Consider the following 16,934-nt stretch of genomic DNA (forward strand, 5'->3'; position numbering starts at 1 on the left):
TAGGCGCGCTCTGATTGGTTACAACGTTGCTAGGCGGGCTCTGCGCTGTGTCAGCGTTGTTAGGTGGGGTCTGATTGGTTGCGAGGCTGCTTAGCGTGCGCTGATTGGTGGAGGCGTTGTTAGGCGGGCTCTAGTGGGTACGGCTGTGCTAGGCGAGCTCTGATTGGCTGGGGCGTTGCTAGGAGTGCTCCGATTGGCGCAGGCGCGCCCAGCCATTCTCTGATTGGTTGCGAGCTCCGCGTTCATTCCGCTTCCGGCACCACGTGACCCGCGGCGCTCTTAAAGGGGCCGCGCCGCGCCCGGGGTTTTTTTGGGGGGGATTTTTGGGGGGAATTTCGGGGATTTTGGGGGAAATTTGGGGGGGTCCCGGGGCCAATGGCGGGGGAGGACGTGACGAGCGTGTTCCTGTTCGTGCCCAACCTGATCGGTGAGCGCCAAACTGGGAGGGACTGGGAGGGGATTGGGAGGGACTGGGTTATACTGGGAGGGACTGGGGGGGAACTGGGAGGGGTTTGGGAGGGGATTTGGTGTTACTGGGATGGACTGGGAGGGGACTGGGATAAACTGGGAGGGGTTTGGGATGGACTGGTTTATACTGGTGTCAAGGTTTGAGCCTGGCACAGAGCCAGTGCCCCCATGAAAATGCCTCACCCTGGTGTCTGCTGTGAGATGTGACCAGGAATAAGCAAAACAGGCTCCAACTTAAACATAAATAACACTTTATTACCTAAAACTACAGGAAAAAATAGGAAAGACTATAAGGAAAAGAAAAAGAAATTGAAAACCTTACAAAAACCACTTTTCCTCCTCCCCACTCCCTGACTTTCCCAATCCAATACATTCTCTCAAAAATACCAACTGCCCAGCCTTGGCCCCACACGTTAGTATACTCAAACTGCAGTTCATGGAGAGGAAAAGGAGTCCTTCTTGTTCCATAGGCTTTTCCTGGAAACAGTGAAATCCCGGATGCTTCTTTGTCACTTTGGCACCGCCCGGAAAGTCCATTTCTGCCGCTTGTGACATGTTCCTTCCATGCTCAGTGCTCTCACCACTGAGACATGGCCAGAGCTGCTTTTAGGGTGGTCTTTCAAGGATGCCTTGTCTCACTCCAAAAAGGCACAGTCTCTGCTTTTGGGACATCTGTCCCCCCCATATATTTCCAACCCCCTGGGGCCGGGGGGTCCTCACAAATGAACCCTCCTGGTTTTGAGGCACTGCCTCCCCCTAAATGCAGTCTGTGTCACAGGAACAACTGAGTCCATGGCTACAAGAAAACGTCCAGCCCAAAGGCCACTCCAAATCATCTCTCCCCATCCAATCATCTCCACAAACTCCGGGCCAAGGTCCTTATCTCATATCATCTCTCATCTCCCTTCTTATTCAGCTTCGAGGAGGATTAGCATTTTCGCAAGGCCCCAATCATGCAGGAAAGGGTTAAAAGTTTTCAGTCTCTGTCTGTCGGTCCCGGAACGGCTCCCACGCATGCTGCCCACACGCTGCCGCTGCGGCCGGGCAGTCTTCCTCCCCCTTCTCGCTGGCTGCTCTCCTGGGGGGGGGAAGGGGGGCTGGCTGCTCGAGGGCTCGATGTCTCTTGGGGCTCCCCCACCCTTCCATCCTTGGAGCCCCCCCCCGAAGCCCCCTCAACCCCATTTCTGTCCCTGGGCCTACCACATGGCTGGCCCCTCCCCCGCCCAGCAGCAGCGGGCCGGGCGAGGGAGAGAGGTCTGAACTCCTCGGCCGACGATGTCCAAAGAGGAAGTGCCAGGGCAGTGCCTTGCTTTTAACCCCTGTGTATTCTCGGAGGTGTGTCCAAAACCCACTGGCCACACCGGACGCCAGTCTCAAACCCAAAACCTTCATTGGTTTGACCACAGCTTCCCAGAATTCCCAACTTCTTCCTGGTCAAACCATGACAACTGGGATGAACTGGGAGGGGTTTGGGATGAACTGGTTTATACTGGGATAAAGTGGGCTGAACTGGGAGGGGTTTGGGATGGACTGGTTTATACTGGGATGGACTGGGAGGGGTTTGGGAGGGGACTGGTTTATACTGGGATGGACTGGGAGGGGTTTGGGAGGGGACTGGTTTATACTGGGATGGACTGGGAGGGGTTTGGGATGGACTGGTTTATACTGGGATAAACTGGGAGGGGTTTGGGAGGGAACTGGTTTATACTGGGATGGACTGGGAGGGGTTTGGGATGGACTGGTTTATACTGGGATAAACTGGGAGGGGTTTGGGAGGGGACTGGTTTATACTGGGATAGACTGGGAGGGGTTTGGGATGGACTGGTTTATACTGGGATAAACTGGGAGGGGTTTGGGATGGACTGGTTTATACTGGGATGAACTGGGAGGGGTTTGGGAGGGGACTGGTTTATACTGGGATAAACTGGGAGGGGTTTGTGAGGGGACTGGTTTATACTGGGATAAACTGGGATGGACTGGGAGGGGTTTGGGAGGGTTACTAGGATGGACTGGTTTATACTGGGATAAACTGGGAGGGGTTTGGGATGGACTGGTTTATACTGGGATAAACTGGGAGGGGTTTGGGAGGGGACTGGTTTATACTGGGATGAACTGGGAGGGGTTTGGGATGGACTGGTTTATACTGGGATAAACTGGGATGGACTGGGAGGGGACTGGTTTATACTGGGATAAACTGGGAGGGGTTTGGGATGGACTGGTTTATACTGGGATAAACTGGGAGGGGTTTGGGCCGCCCTGGGTGGGGTTTGTACTGGGAGCGTTACTGGTTTATACTGGTTTATACTGGTTTAAACCCACCCATACCGGTTTGTACCGGTTTTTACTGGTCTATACTGGTTTTTATTGGTTTTTACTGGTCTATACTGGTTTTTACTGGTCTATACTGGTTTATACTGGTTTATACTGGTTCAGACTGGTCATCCACTGACTCTGCATCAATTGGGGTCCCATTTTGGGGGGATTTTGGTGCAAAAAATTGGAGTTATACTGGTTTATACTGGTTTATACCCACCCATACCGGTTTGTAGCGGTTTTTACTGGTCTGTACTGGTTTATACTGGTTTATACTGGTTCAGACTGGTCATCCACTGACTCTGCATCAATTGGGGTCCCATTTTGAGGAGGTTTTGGTGCCCAAAATTGGAGTTATACTGGTTTATACTGGGTTATACTGGGTTATATTGCTCCATACTGGTTTATACTGGTTTATACTGGTTTATACTGGTTTATACTGGTTCAGACTGGTCATCCACTCAATCTTTACCACTTGGGGACCCATTTTGGGGGGATTTTGGTGCAAAAAATTGGAGTTATATTGGTTTATACTGGGTTATATTGCTCCCTACTGATCCATACTGGTCCATACTGGTCCATACTGGTTTGTACTGGTTTATACTGGTTTATACTGGTTTATACTGGTTTCAGGCTATGCCCGCATCCTGCTGGCCGCCGTCTCCTTCTGGCTGATGCCGACCCGGCCGGGCCCTGCGGCCGCCTGCTACGGCCTGGCCGGACTGCTGGACGCCGTGGACGGACACGCGGCCAGAATGCTCGGACAGGGTACTGGGGACACTGGTTTAGACTGGTTTAGACTGGTTTAGACTGGTTTAGACTGGTTTAGACTGGTTTAGACTGGTGTATTTAGTGTTGAAGGGGTTTATTCAAAATGGCGGCCTATGCCAGAGTTCGCAAGATGGCCGCCCAAAATGGCCGCCCAAGATGGCGCCTGATTGTAGGAAACCATTGGTGCATACTGGTTTATACTGGTTATACTGGATTATATTGGTTTATACTGGTTTATACTGGTTTATACTGGTTATACTGGTTTATACTGGTTTATACTGGGACAAACTGGGATGAACTGGGAGGGACCGGGAGGGTGAAAAAGGGATGGGGAAAGGCCCAAAATGGCGGCTGTGGGCGTGGTTTGGCCACTGTGGGCGTGGTTTGTGAAATTGTGGGCGTGGTTTCATGTGGGTGATGTAATTGGGGGTGTGGTTTCATGAGGATGATGTCATACAATCTGATTTCTCGATGATGTCATTGTGGGCGTGGTTTATGCTGAATTATTTCAGTGGGGTGTGGCCTAAATAGGTTTGTCTATTTAGCCACGCCCCCTCCGCCATCTTGGATTTTCCTTTTGGGCCTTTCCCTCCAAATTTTGTCTTTTTTACCTCAAATTTTGAACTTTTTCCCCCAAATTTCAACATTTTCCCCCCAAATTTTCGCCCCCAGTTTGCTCCCAGTTTGGAACTGGTCTCACCCCAGTTTGGCCCTGCCCCCGCCGCCATCTTGGATTCATCCAACGGTTCCTTTTGACGTTTTTTCCTCCAAATTTTGACATTTTTCCTCTAAAATTTCCAAATTTTTTCCCCCAAATTTCGACCTTTTCTCCCCAAATTTCTGCTCCCAGTTTGGAACTGGTCTCACCCCAGTTTGGCCCCGCCCCCGCCGCCATCTTGGATTCATCCAATGTGTCCTTTTGACGTTTGTCCCTCCAAATTTTGACAATTTTTCCTCTAAAATTTCCAATTTTTTTCCCCAAATTTCGACCTTTTCCCCCCAAATTCCCGATCCCAGTTTGCTCCCAGTTTGGAACTGGTCTCACCCCAGTTTGGCCCCGCCCCCGCCGCCATCTTGGATCCATCCAATGCTTCCTTTCGATGTTTTGTGCTCCAAATTTTGACATTTTTCCGCTAAAATTTCCAATTTTTTCCCCAAATTTCCACCTTTTCCCCCCAAATTTCTGCTCCCAGTTTGGAACTGGTCTCACCCCAGTTTGGCCCCGCCCCCGCCGCCATCTTGGATTCATCCAATGGTTCCTTTTGACGTTTTTTCCTCCAAATTTTGACGTTTTCCTCTAAAATTTCCAATTCTTTTCCCCAAATTTCGACCTTTTCCCCCCAAATTTTCGCCCCCAGTCTCTCCCAGTTTGGAACTGGTCTCACCCCAGTTTGGCCCCGCCCCCGCCGCCATCTTGGATTCCTCCAATGGTTCCTTTTGACGTTTTTTCCCCCAAATTTTGACATTTTTTCCTCTAAAATTTCCAAATTTTTTCCCCAAATTTCAACCTTTTCCCCCCAAATTTCCGCTCCCAGTCTCTCCCAGTTTGGCCCCGCCCCTGCCGCCATCTTGGATTCATCCAATGGTTCCTTTTGACGTTTTTTCCTCCAAATTTTGACATTTTTCCTCTAAAATTTCCAAATTTTTTTCCCCCAAATTTCGACCTTTTCCCCCCAAATTTCCGCTCCCAGTTTGGCCCCGCCCCCGCCGCCATCTTGGATTCGTCCAATGGTTCCTTTTGACGTTTTTTCCTCCAAATTTTGACATTTTACCTCTAAAATTTCCAATTTTTTTCCCCAAATTTCGACCTTTTCCCCCCAAATTTTCACCCCCAGTCTCTCCCAGTTTGCTCCCAGTTTGATCCCAGTTTGTGCCCCCCCAGGCTCGCGGCTGGGCGCCATGCTGGACATGCTGACGGACAGACTGAGCTCGCTGTGCCTGCTGCTCAACCTGGCGCTGCTCTACCCGCAATGGGCGGGGCTCTTCCAGCTCAGCATGGCGCTCGACGTGGCCAGCCATTGGCTGCACATGCACTGGTGGGCGGGGCCTCCAGGGGCGGGGCAAAAAATTGGGAAAAAATTGGGAAAAAATTGGGAAAAAATTAGAAAAAATGGGGAGAAAATGGGGATTTGGAGGCGTGGTTTAATGGGAGGGGGGCGTGGTTTGAGTAGGAGGGGGCGTGGTTTAAGTGGGTGGGGCTGGGTGGGGTCAGGAGAGGAGAAAATGGGGGAAAATGGGTAAAAGTGGGAGGGAATAGGGAGAAAATGGGGGGTTGGGGGCGTGGTTTAATGGGAGGCCAGCCATTGGCTGCACATGCACTGGTGGACGGGGCCTCCAGGGGCGAGGCAAAAAAATTGGGGAAAAATTGGGAAAAATTGGGAAAAAATTGAAAAAAACGAGGGGAAAATGGGGATTTCGGGGCGTGGTTTAATGGGAGGGGGCGTGGTTTGAGTAGAAGGGGGCGTGGCTTAAGTGGGTGGGGTCAAGGTGGGGCTGTGAGGGGAAAAAAATGGGGAAAAAATGGAAAAAATGGGAGGGAAACGGGGATTTGGGGGCGTGGTTTGAGTGGGAGGGGGCGTGGTTTAAAGTGGGTGGGGTCAGGAGAGGAGAAAATGGGGGAAAATGGGAAAAAGTGGGAGGGAATAGGGAGAAAATGGGGGGTTGGGGGCGTGGTTTAATGGGAGGGGGCGTGGTTTGAGTGGGAGGGGGCGTGGTTTAAAGTGGGAGGGGCTGGGTGGGGTCAGGAGGGGGGGAAATGGGAGGAAAGTGGGAAAAATTAGGAAAAAAGGGGGGTTGGGGGCGTGGTTTAATGGGAGGCCAGCCATTGGCTGCACATGCACTGGTGGGCGGGGCCTCCAGGGGCGGGGCAAAAAATTGGGGAAAAATTGGGAAAAAATTTGAAAAAATGGGAAAAAACAGGGGCGAAATGGGGATTTTGGGGCGTGGTTTGAGTGGGAGGGGGCGTGGTTTGAGTGGGAGGGGGTGTGGTTTAAGTGGGTGGGGTCAAGGTGGGGCTGAGAGGGGAAAAAATGGGCAGAAAGTGGGAAAAATTGGGAAGAAATTGGGGAAAAAGGGGGTTTGGGGGCGTGGTTTAATGGGAGGCCAGCCATTGGCTGCACATGCACTGGTGGGCGGGGCCTCCAGGGGCGGGGCAAAGACGGGAAAAAAATTGGGGAAAAAATTGATGAAAAATTAGGAAAAAAATTGGAAAAAATGGGGGGAAATGGGGGTTTGGGGGCGTGGTTTAATGGGAGGAGGCGTGGTTTGAGTGGGAGGGGCGTGGTTTAAGTATGTGGGGTCAAGGTGGGGCTGTGAGGGGAAAAAATTGGGGAAAAAATTGAAAAAATGGAAAAAAACGGGGGGCAAATGGGGGTTTTGGGGCGTGGTTTAATGGGAGGAGGCGTGGTTTGAGTGGGAGGGGCGTGGTTTAAGTGGGTGGGGTCAAGGTGGGGCTGTGAGGGGAAAAAATTGGGAAAAAATGGGAAAAAACGGGGGGAAAATGGGGATTGGGGGCGTGGTTTAATGGGAGGGGGGCGTGGTTTGAGTGGGAGGGGGCGTGGTTTAAGTGGGTGGGGTCAAGGTGGGGCTGCGAGGGGAAAAAATTGGGGAAAAAATTGGAAAAAACGGGGAGGAAATGGGGATTTGGGGGCGTGGTTTGAGTGGGAGGGGGCGTGGTTTGAGCAGAAGGGGGCGTGGTTTAAGTGGGTGGGGTCAAGGTGGGGCTGTGAGGGGAAAAAATTGGGGAAAAAAATGGGAAAAATGGGAAAAAATGGGGGGAAAATGGGGGGTTTGGGGGCGTGGTTTAATGGGAGGAGGCGTGGTTTGAGTAGGAGGGGGCGTGGTTAAAGTGGGTGGGGCTGGGTGGGGTCAGGAGGGGGGAAAATGGGAGGAAAGTGGGAAAAATTGGGAAGAAATTGGGAAAAAAGGGGGTTTGGGGGCGTGGTTTAATGGGAGGCCAGCCATTGGCTGCACATGCACTGGTGGGCGGGGCCTCCAGGGGCGGGGCAAAAAATTGGGGAAAAACTGGGAAAAATGGGAAAAAATGGGAAAAAACGGGGGGGAAATGGGGGTTTGGGGGCGTGGTTTAAGCGGGAGGGGGCGTGGTTTGAGTACGAGGGGCGTGGTTTAGGTGGGTGGGGTCAAGGTGGGGCTGTGAGGGGGAAAAATTCGGGAAAAATTGATTAAAAATTGGGAAAAAATTGGAAAAAAATTGGAAAAAATGGGGGTTTGGGGGCGTGGTTTAATGAGAGGGGGCGTGGTTTGAGTCAGAGGGGGCGTGGTTTAAAGTGGGTGGGGCTGGGTGTGGTCAGGAGGGGGGAAAATGGGAGGAAAGTGGGAAAAATTGGGAAGAAATTGGGAAAAAAGTGGGTTTGGGGGCGTGGTTTAATGGGAGGCCAGCCATTGGCTGCACATGCACTGGTGGGCGGGGCCTCCAGGGGCGGGGAAAAGGCGGGGAAAAAATTGGGGAAAAATTGATGAAAAATTTGGGAAAAAATGGGAAAAAATGGGGGGAAAATGGGGGTTTGGGGGCGTGGTTTAATGGGAGGGGGCGTGGTTTGAGTGGGAGGGGGCGTGGTTTAAGTGGGTGGGGTCAAGGTGGGGCTGTGAGGGGAAAAAATGGGGAAAAACGGGGGGAAATGGGGATTTGGGGGCGTGGTTTAATGGGAGGGGGCGTGGTTTGAGTGGGAGGGGCGTGGTTTAAGTGGGTGGGGCTGGGTGGGGTCAGGAGAGAAGAAAATGGGAGGAAAATGGGAAAAAGTGGGAGGGAATAGGGAGAAAATGGGGGTTTGGGGGCGTGGTTTAATGGGAGGCCAGCCATTGGCTGCACATGAACTGGTGGGCGGAGCCTCCAGGGGCGGGGCAAAAAATTGGGGAAAAATTGGGAAAAAATTGGAAAAAAATGGGAAAAAACGGGGGGGAAATGGGGATTTGGGGGCGTGGTTTGAGTGGGAGGGGGTGTGGTTTGAGTGGGAGTGGGCGTGGTTAAAGTGGGTGGGGCTGGGTGGGGTCAGGAGGGGAGAAAATGGGAGGAAAGTGGGAAAAATTGGGAAGAAATTGGGAAAAAAAAGGCTTTGGGGGCGTGGTTTAATGGAAGGCCAGCCATTGGCTGCACATGCACTGGTGGGCGGGGCCTCGAGGGGCGGGGCTGGGGCTGAAAATAATTGGGTAAAAATTGATGAAAAATTGGAAAAAATGGGAAAAAATGGGAGAAATGGGGATTTGGGGGCGTGGTTTGAGTGGGAAGGGGCGTGGTTTGAGTAGGAGGGGGCGTGGTTTAAGTGGGTGGGGTCAAGGTGGGGCTGTGAGGGGAAAAAATTGGGATAAAAATGGAAAAAATGGGAAAAAACGGGGGGAAAATGGGGATTTGGGGGCGTGGTTTAATGGGAGGGGGCGTGGTTTGTGTGGGAGGGGCGTGGTTTAAGTGGGTGGGACTGGGTGGGGTCAGGAGGGGGAAAAATGAGAGGAAAGTGGGAAAAATTGGGAAAAAATTGGGAAAAAAGGGGGTTTGGGGGCGTGGTTTAATGGGAGGCCAGCCATTGGCTGCACATGCACTGGTGGGCGGGGCCTCCAGGGACGGGGCAAAGGCGGGAAAAAAATTGAAGAAAAATTGATGAAAAATTGGGAAAAATTGGGAAAAAAATTGGAAAAAATGGGGGGAAAATGGGGGTTTGGGGGCGTGGTTTCATGGGATGGGGGCGTGGTTTGAGTAGGAGGGGGCGTGGTTTAAGTGGGTGGGGTCAAGGTGGGGCTGTGAGGGGAAAAAATTGGGGAAAAATTGATGAAAAATTGGGAAAAAATTGGAAATATTGGGGGGAAAATGGGGTTTTGGGGGCGTGGTTTAATGAGAGGGGGCGTGGTTTGAGTAGGAGGGGGCGTGGTTTAAGTGGGTGGGGTCAGGAGGGAAAAAAATGGGCGGAAAGTGGGAAAAATTGGGAAGAAATTGGGAAAAAAGGGGGTTTGGGGACGTGGTTTAATGGGAGGCCAGCCATTGGCTGCACATGCACTGGTGGGCGGGGCCTCGAGGGGCGGGGCTGGGGCAGGAAAAAAATTGGGGAAAAATTGATGAAAAATTGGAAAAAAATTGGAAAAAACGGGAAAAAATGGAAGGAAAATGGGGGTTTGGGGGCGTGGCTTTGAGTGACAGTGGGCGTGGCTTGAATATGAGGGGGTGTGGCTTAAGTGGGTAGGGCTGGGCCGGGGTTTGGAGCGGGAAAAAAGGGAAGAAATAGGGAAGAAATGGGGAAAAATGGGAATTAGGGGGCGTGGTTTAAATGGGAGAGGTGGGGAGGGGGCGTGGTTTGTGTGGAAGGGGGCGTGGTTTGAATTGTATGGGAGGGCGTGGCCTATTGTCAATATATGGTAGTTAGGATTATTATTCTCCATGTATGGCAATGTGGGCGTGGCCTATGTTCCATATATGGCAATGTGGTTTATTCCACTCCCTATATGGCAATGTGGGCGTGGCCTCAGCACCATATATGCTAATGTTGAATTATTTCCATATATGGCAATGTGGGCGTGGCCTCAGTACCACATATGCTAATGTTGGATTATTTCCATATATGGCAATGTGGGCGTGGCCTCAGTACCACATATGCTAATGTTGGATTAGTTCCATATATGGCAATGTGGGCGTGGCCTCAGCACCACATATGCTAATGTTGGATTATTTTCATATAAGGCAATGTGGGCGTGGCCTCAGCATCACATATGCTAATGTTGGATTATTTTTATATATGGCAATGTGGGCGTGGCCTCAGCTCCATCTATGCTAATGTTGGATTAGTTCCATATATGGCAATGTGGGCGTGGCCTCAGCTCCATCTATGCTAATGTTGGATTATTTTTATATATGGCAATGTGGGCGTGGCCTCAGCACCACATATGCTAATGTTGGATTATTTTCATATATGGCACTGTGGGCGTGGCCTATATTTCATACACGACAGTGTGGGCGTGGCCTATGTTCCATATGGTTTATTCCACTCCATATATGGCAATGTGGGCGTGGCCTCAGCACCACATGTGCTAATGTTGGCTTATTTTCATATATGGCAATGTGGGCGTGGCCTCAGCTCCATCTATGCTAATGTTGGATTATTTTCATATATGGCAATGTGGGCGTGGCCTCAGCACCACATATGCTAATGTTGGATTCTTTTCATATATGGCAATGTGGGCGTGGCCTCAGCACCACATATGCTAATAATGGATTATATCCATATATAGCAATGTGGGCGTGGCCTCAGCTCCGTATATGCTAATGTGGGTTCCCTACTCAATTTTTTTACAATGTGGGCGTGGCCTCAGCTCCATATATGCTAATGTTGGATTATTTCCATATATGGCAATGTGGGCGTGGCCTCAGCTCCACATATGCTAATGTTGGATTATTTCCATATATGACAATGTGGGCGTGGCCTATGCTCCATCTATGCTAATGTTGGATTATTTTTATATATGGTAATGTGGGCGTGGCCTCAGCACCACATATGCTAATGATGGATTATTTCCATATATGGCAATGTGGGCGTGGCCTCAGCACCACATACGCTAATGTTGGATTCTTTTCATATAAGGCAATGTGGGCGTGGCCTCAGCTCCATCTATGCTAATGTTGGCTTATTTCCATATTTGGCAATGTGGGCGTGGCCTCAGCACCACATATGCTAATGTTGGCTTATTTTCATATATGGCAATGTGGGCGTGGCCTCAGCACCACATATGCTCATGTTGGATTATTTCCATATATGGCAATGTGGGCGTGGCCTATATTTCATACACGACAGTGTGGGCGTGGCCTATGTTCCATATGGTTTATTCCACTCCATATATGGCAATGTGGGCGTGGCCTCAGCACCACATATGCTAATATTGGATTATTTCCATATATGGCAATGTGGGCGTGGCCTCAGCATCACATATGCTAATGTTGGATTCTTTTCATATATGGCAATGTGGGCGTGGCCTCAGCACCACATATGCTAATGTGGGTTCCCTACTCTCTCTTTTTTTTTTTTTGCAATGTGGGCGTGGCCTATGCTCCATATATCGCAATGTGGGCGTGGCCTCAGCTCAATCTATGCTAATGTTGGATTATTTTCATATATGGCAATGTGGGCGTGGCCTATGCTCCATATATGCTAATGTGGATTATTCCATGAATGTTATGTCAATGTGGGCGTGTCCGTTGTCTGACCACGCCCCCTCTCCTTTTGCCCCTCCCCTTTTTTTTTTTAGCTCCACCCTCCAGGGGGCGTCGTCGCACAAGAACGTGGGGGGGGAGGGGCACCCCCTGCTGAGGCGCTACTACCAGAGCAGGGTGAGACTGGGATAAACTGGTTTATACTGGTTTATACTGGGATATACTGGTTTGGACTGGTTTGGACTGGTTTGGACTGGTTTACACTGGTTTATACTGGTTTAACTGGTTTGGACTGGTTCATACTGGGATATACTGGTTTGGACTGGTTTATACTGGGTTATACTGGTTTGGACTGGGATATACTGGGAGGGACTGGTTTATACTGGTTTGGACTGGTTTATACTGGTTTGGACTGGTTTGTACTGGTTTATGCTGGGATATACTGGTTTAACTGGTTTGTACTGGTTTGGACTGGGTTATACTGGGATATACTGGGATATACTGGGATAGACTGGGATATACTGGTTTATACTGGTTTAACTGGTTTATACTGGTTTATACTGGTTTGGACTGGGATATACTGGGTTATACTGGGATATACTGGGATATACTGGGTTATACTGGGATATACTGGGTTTGTACTGGTTTATACTGGGTTTGTACTGGTTTATACTGGGATATACTGGTTTGTACTGGTTTATACTGGGTTATACTGGTTTATACTGGTTTGGACTGGGATATACTGGGAGGGACTGGTTTATACTGGGATATACTGGTTTGTACTGGTTTATACTGGTTTGGACTGGGATATACTGGGATATACTGGGTTATACTGGGATATACTGGGAGGGACTGGTTTATACTGGGTTATACTGGTTTATACTGGGATATACTGGGTTATACTGGGATATACTTGGTTATACTGGGATATACTGGAATATATTGGATTATACTGATTTATACTGGTTTAACTGGTTTATACTGGGATATGCTGGAAAATACTGGGTTATACTGGGATATACTGGGATATACTGGGATATACTGGGTTATACTGGCTTGACTGGTTTGTACTGGTTTATACTGGTTTGGACTTGTTTATACTGGGATATACTGGGAAGAACTGGGCCCAAACTGGGAATGGGCGTGTCCCTACCCAAACTAACCCCACCCCCTATTTTTTTCTGACCACGCCCACTTTCACCACGCCCCCAGCCCCTCCTCTTCCTGCTGTGCGCCGGAAATGAGGGATTCCATTGCTGCCTGTACCTGCTGTACTGGGGAGAGGGCCCAGCACGTGAGTTAGACTGGTTTATACTGGTTTATACTGGTTTGGACTGGTTTGGACTGGTTTATACTGGTTTGGACTGGTTTGGACTGGTTTGGACTGGTTTGGACTGGTTTATACTGGTTTATTGGATTTAAAACTGGTTTAACTGGTTTCAAACTGGTTTTAATTAGGTTTTTTTACCAAATTTTCCGTTTTTTTTTTTAATTTGTACTGGTCCATACTGGTTTATACTGGTTTGTACTGGTCCTTAATTAGTTTTAAACTGGTTTTTACTGGTTTTGAGCTCGTTTTAACTGGATTTTTTTCCAATTTTTCTGGGTTTTTTGTCATTTTTTTGGGTTTTTTAATTTATACTGGTTTATACTGGTTTGTATTGGTTTGTACTGGTTTATACTGGTTCGTACTGGTCCCTAATTAGTTTCTAACTGGTTTTGTGCTCGTTTTAACTGGTTTTTTTACCATTTTTTCTGGGGTTTTTGCCATTTTTTGGGGTCTTTTTTTAATTTATACTGGTCCATACTGGTTTGTACTGGTCTGTACTGGTTCTAACTGGTTTGTACTGGTTTGTACTGGTTTGTACTGGTCCTTAATTAATTTTAACTGGTTGTAAGCTCATTTTAACTGGATTTTTTTCCAATTTTTCTGGGGTTTTTGCCATTTTTTGGGGTTTTTTTGTAAATTTATACTGGTCCATACTGGTTTGTACTGGTTTGTACTGGTCTGTACTGGTTTGTACTGGTCCTTAATTAATTTTAACTGGTTGTAAGCTCATTTTTAACTGGATTTTTTTCCAATTTTTCTGGGGTTTTTGCCATTTTTTGGGGTTTTTTTAATTTAAACTGGTTTATACTGGTCTGTACTGGTTTGTACTGGTTCTAACTGGTTTGTACTGGTTCCAACTGGTTTGTACTGGTTCTTAATTGGTTTTAAACTGGTTTTAACTGGTTTTGAGCTCGTTTTAAGTGGTTTTTTTTACCGTTTTTTCTGGGGTTTTTGCCATTTTTTTGGTTTTTTTTTAATTTAAACTGGTTTATACTGGTTTGTACTGGTTTGTACTGGTCCCTAATAAGTTTCTAACTGGTTTTAACTGGTTTTGAGCTCATTTTAACTGGTTTTTTTACCGTTTTTTCTGGGGTTTTTGCCATTTTTTGGGTTTTTTTTTTAATTTAACCTGGTTTATACTGGTCCATACTGGTTTATACTGGTTTGTACTGGTTCTTACTGGTTTTTACTGGTCCCTAATTAGTTTCTAACTGGTTTTGAGCTCATTTTAAGTGGGTTTTTTTACCATTTTTTCTGGGGTTTTGCCATTTTTTTGGGTTTTTTTTAGTTTTTTTTTAATTTAAACTGGTTTATACTGGTCTGTACTGGTTTATACTGGTCTGTACTGGTTCTAACCGGTTTGTTCTGGTTTTCCCGCAGCACTTCCGGGCTGGCCGGGGCTGTTCCGGCTCCTCCTTTGGCTCTCGGCCCCATTGGCCGCCCTCAAATCCTTCCTGAACCTTCTGCAGCTGGGCGGGGCCCTGAGGGGCGTGGCCGCCCTGGACGCGGCCGAGCGGGCCCGGAAAGGCTCCTGAGCCCCGCCCACAAACTTCCGGCCCCGCCCACAACTTCCGGCCCCGCCCCCTCTGAAAAAAAAATCCCCTCCTCTGAAACCAAAGGGGCGTGGTCACATCGAAGCTCCGCCCACCATGGAATAAAGATGGTTTGGCCCCGCCCCCCTCCTTTGTTGGTGTGGTTTGTGAGGGTGGGAAAAGGGGGCGTGGTCACCTTCAAGCTCCGCCCACATTGGAATAAGGATCTCTGGCCCTGCCCCTTTTTTGGGTGTGGTTTTCAGGGGTAGGGGGCGTGGTCACCACCAAGCTCCGCCCACAATGGAATAAAGACGATTTGGGCCCCGCCCCCACTTTGTTGGATGTTGTCTATGGGGGCGTGGTCACCACCAAGCTCCGCCCACAATAAATTAAAGATTATTTGGCCCCTCCCCCACTTTTGTGGATGTGGTTTGTGGGGGGCGTGGTCACAACCAAGCTCCGCCCACAATGAATTAAAGATGATTTGGGCCCCGCCCCCAATTTGTTGGATGTGGTCTGTGGGGGGCGTGGTCACCACCAAGCTCTGCCCACAATGGAATAAAGACAGTTTGGCCCCGCCCTCTTTGTTTGATGTGGTTTGTGGGGGGCGTGGTCATCACCAAGCTCCGCCCACAATGGAATAAATATGATTTGGCCCCGCCCCCTTTGCTGGATGTGGTTTGTGGGGGGCGTGGTCACCACCAAGCTCCGCCCACCCTGGAATAAAGATGGTTTGGCCCCGCCCCCACTTTGTAGGATGTGGTTTGTAGGGGCGTGGTCACCACCAAGCTCCGCCCACCATGGAATAAAGATGGTTTGGCCCCGCCCCCTTTGCTGGATGTGGTTTGTGGGGGGCGTGGTCACCACCAAGCTCCGCCCACCCTGGAATAAAGATGGTTTGGCCCCGCCTCCACTTTGTAGGATGTGGTTTGTAGGGGCGTGGTCACCACCAAGCTCCGCCCACCATGGAATAAAGATTGTTTGGCCCCGCCCTCTTTGTTGGATGTGGTTTGTGAGGGGCGTGGTCACCACCAAGCTCCGCCCACCATGGAATAAAGATGGTTTGGCCCCGCCCCTTTTTGGTGTGTGGTTTGAGGGTTCGGAAAGGGGGCGTGGTCACCTTCAAGCTCCGCCCACCATGGAATAAAAATGATTTGGGCCCCGCCCCCCTTGTTGGATGTGGTTTGTGGGGGCGTGGTCACCACCAAGCTCCGCCCACAATGAATTAAAGATGATTTGGGCCCCGCCCCCACTTATTTGGATGTGGTTTGTGGGGGGCGTGGCCACCACCAAGCTCCGCCCACAATGAATTAAAGATTATTTGAGCCCCGCCCCCACTTTTGTGGATGTGGTTTGTAGGGGGCGTGGTCACCACCAAGCTCCGCCCACCATGGAATGAAGATGGTTTGGCCCCGCCCCCACTTTTTTGGATGTGGTTTGTGGGGGGCGTGGTCACCACCAAGCTCCGCCCACCATGGAATAAAGATGGTTTGGCCCCGCCCCTTTTTGGTGTGTGGTTTGAGGGTTCGGAAAGGGGGCGTGGTCACCTTCAAGCTCCGCCCACAATGGAATAAAGACAATTTGGCCCCGCCCCCTTTTGGGCGTGGTTTGTGAGGGGGGAGGGGCGGAGTCCCAGATTCCAATCCCTAAAACCCCCAAAATTCCAATTAACAAATCAATTAAATTTCACCCCAAAATTCCGTCCCAAAACCCCGAAATTCCACCCAAATTTCCAACCCAAAACCTCCAAAAATTCCAAGAAAAATCCCAAATTTCCAACCCCAAAAATCCAAGAAAAATCCCAAAATTCCAACCCAAAAACCCCCAAAAATTCCAAGAAAAATCCCAAATTTCCATCCCAAAAACCTCCAAAATTCCAAGAAAAATCCCAAATTTCCAACCCAAAATTTCCAGGAAAAATCCCAAATTTCCAACCCAAAATTCCAAGAAAAATCCCAAATTTCCAACCCCAAAATTCCAAGAAAAATCCCAAATTTCCAACCCAAAAACCCCCAAAAATTCCAAGAAAATTCCCAAATTTCCAACCCAAAAACTCCAAGAAAAATCCCAAATTTCCAACCCCAAAATCCCAAAAATTCCAAGAAAAATCCCAAATTTCAAACCCAAAAACTCCAAGAAAAATCCCAAATTTCCAACCCCAAAAACCTCCAAAAATTCCAAGAAAAATCCCAAATTTCCAACCCCAAAATTCCAAGAAAAATCCCAAATTTCCAACCCAAAAACCTCCAAAAATTCAAAGAAAAATCCCAAATTTCCAGCCCAAAAATTCCAAGAAAAATCCCAAATTTCCAACCCAAAAATTCCAAGAAAAATCCCAAAATTCCAACCCAAAACCCCCCAAAAATTCCAAGAA

At 49.0% G+C, this 16,934-nt stretch overlaps 1 protein-coding gene across 1 annotated transcript; it reads left to right on the top strand.

Annotated features, from left to right (window-relative positions):
* The first annotated feature begins 274 nt into the window (after positions 1-274).
* LOC141731701 (CDP-diacylglycerol--inositol 3-phosphatidyltransferase-like) lies at positions 275-14,596 on the top strand. The gene is made up of 6 exons (XM_074558185.1): positions 275-427; positions 3,415-3,549; positions 5,435-5,588; positions 11,794-11,875; positions 12,911-12,992; positions 14,409-14,596. The coding sequence occupies exons 1-6, from the start codon at positions 376-378 to the stop codon at positions 14,561-14,563; spliced, it is 660 nt and encodes a 219-aa protein (XP_074414286.1). The 5' UTR covers positions 275-375; the 3' UTR covers positions 14,564-14,596.
* The last annotated feature ends 2,338 nt before the right edge of the window (positions 14,597-16,934 follow it).

This window comes from Zonotrichia albicollis, chromosome 24, assembly GCF_047830755.1.
Source record: "Zonotrichia albicollis isolate bZonAlb1 chromosome 24, bZonAlb1.hap1, whole genome shotgun sequence".
NCBI classification, from domain to species: domain Eukaryota; kingdom Metazoa; phylum Chordata; class Aves; order Passeriformes; family Passerellidae; genus Zonotrichia; species Zonotrichia albicollis.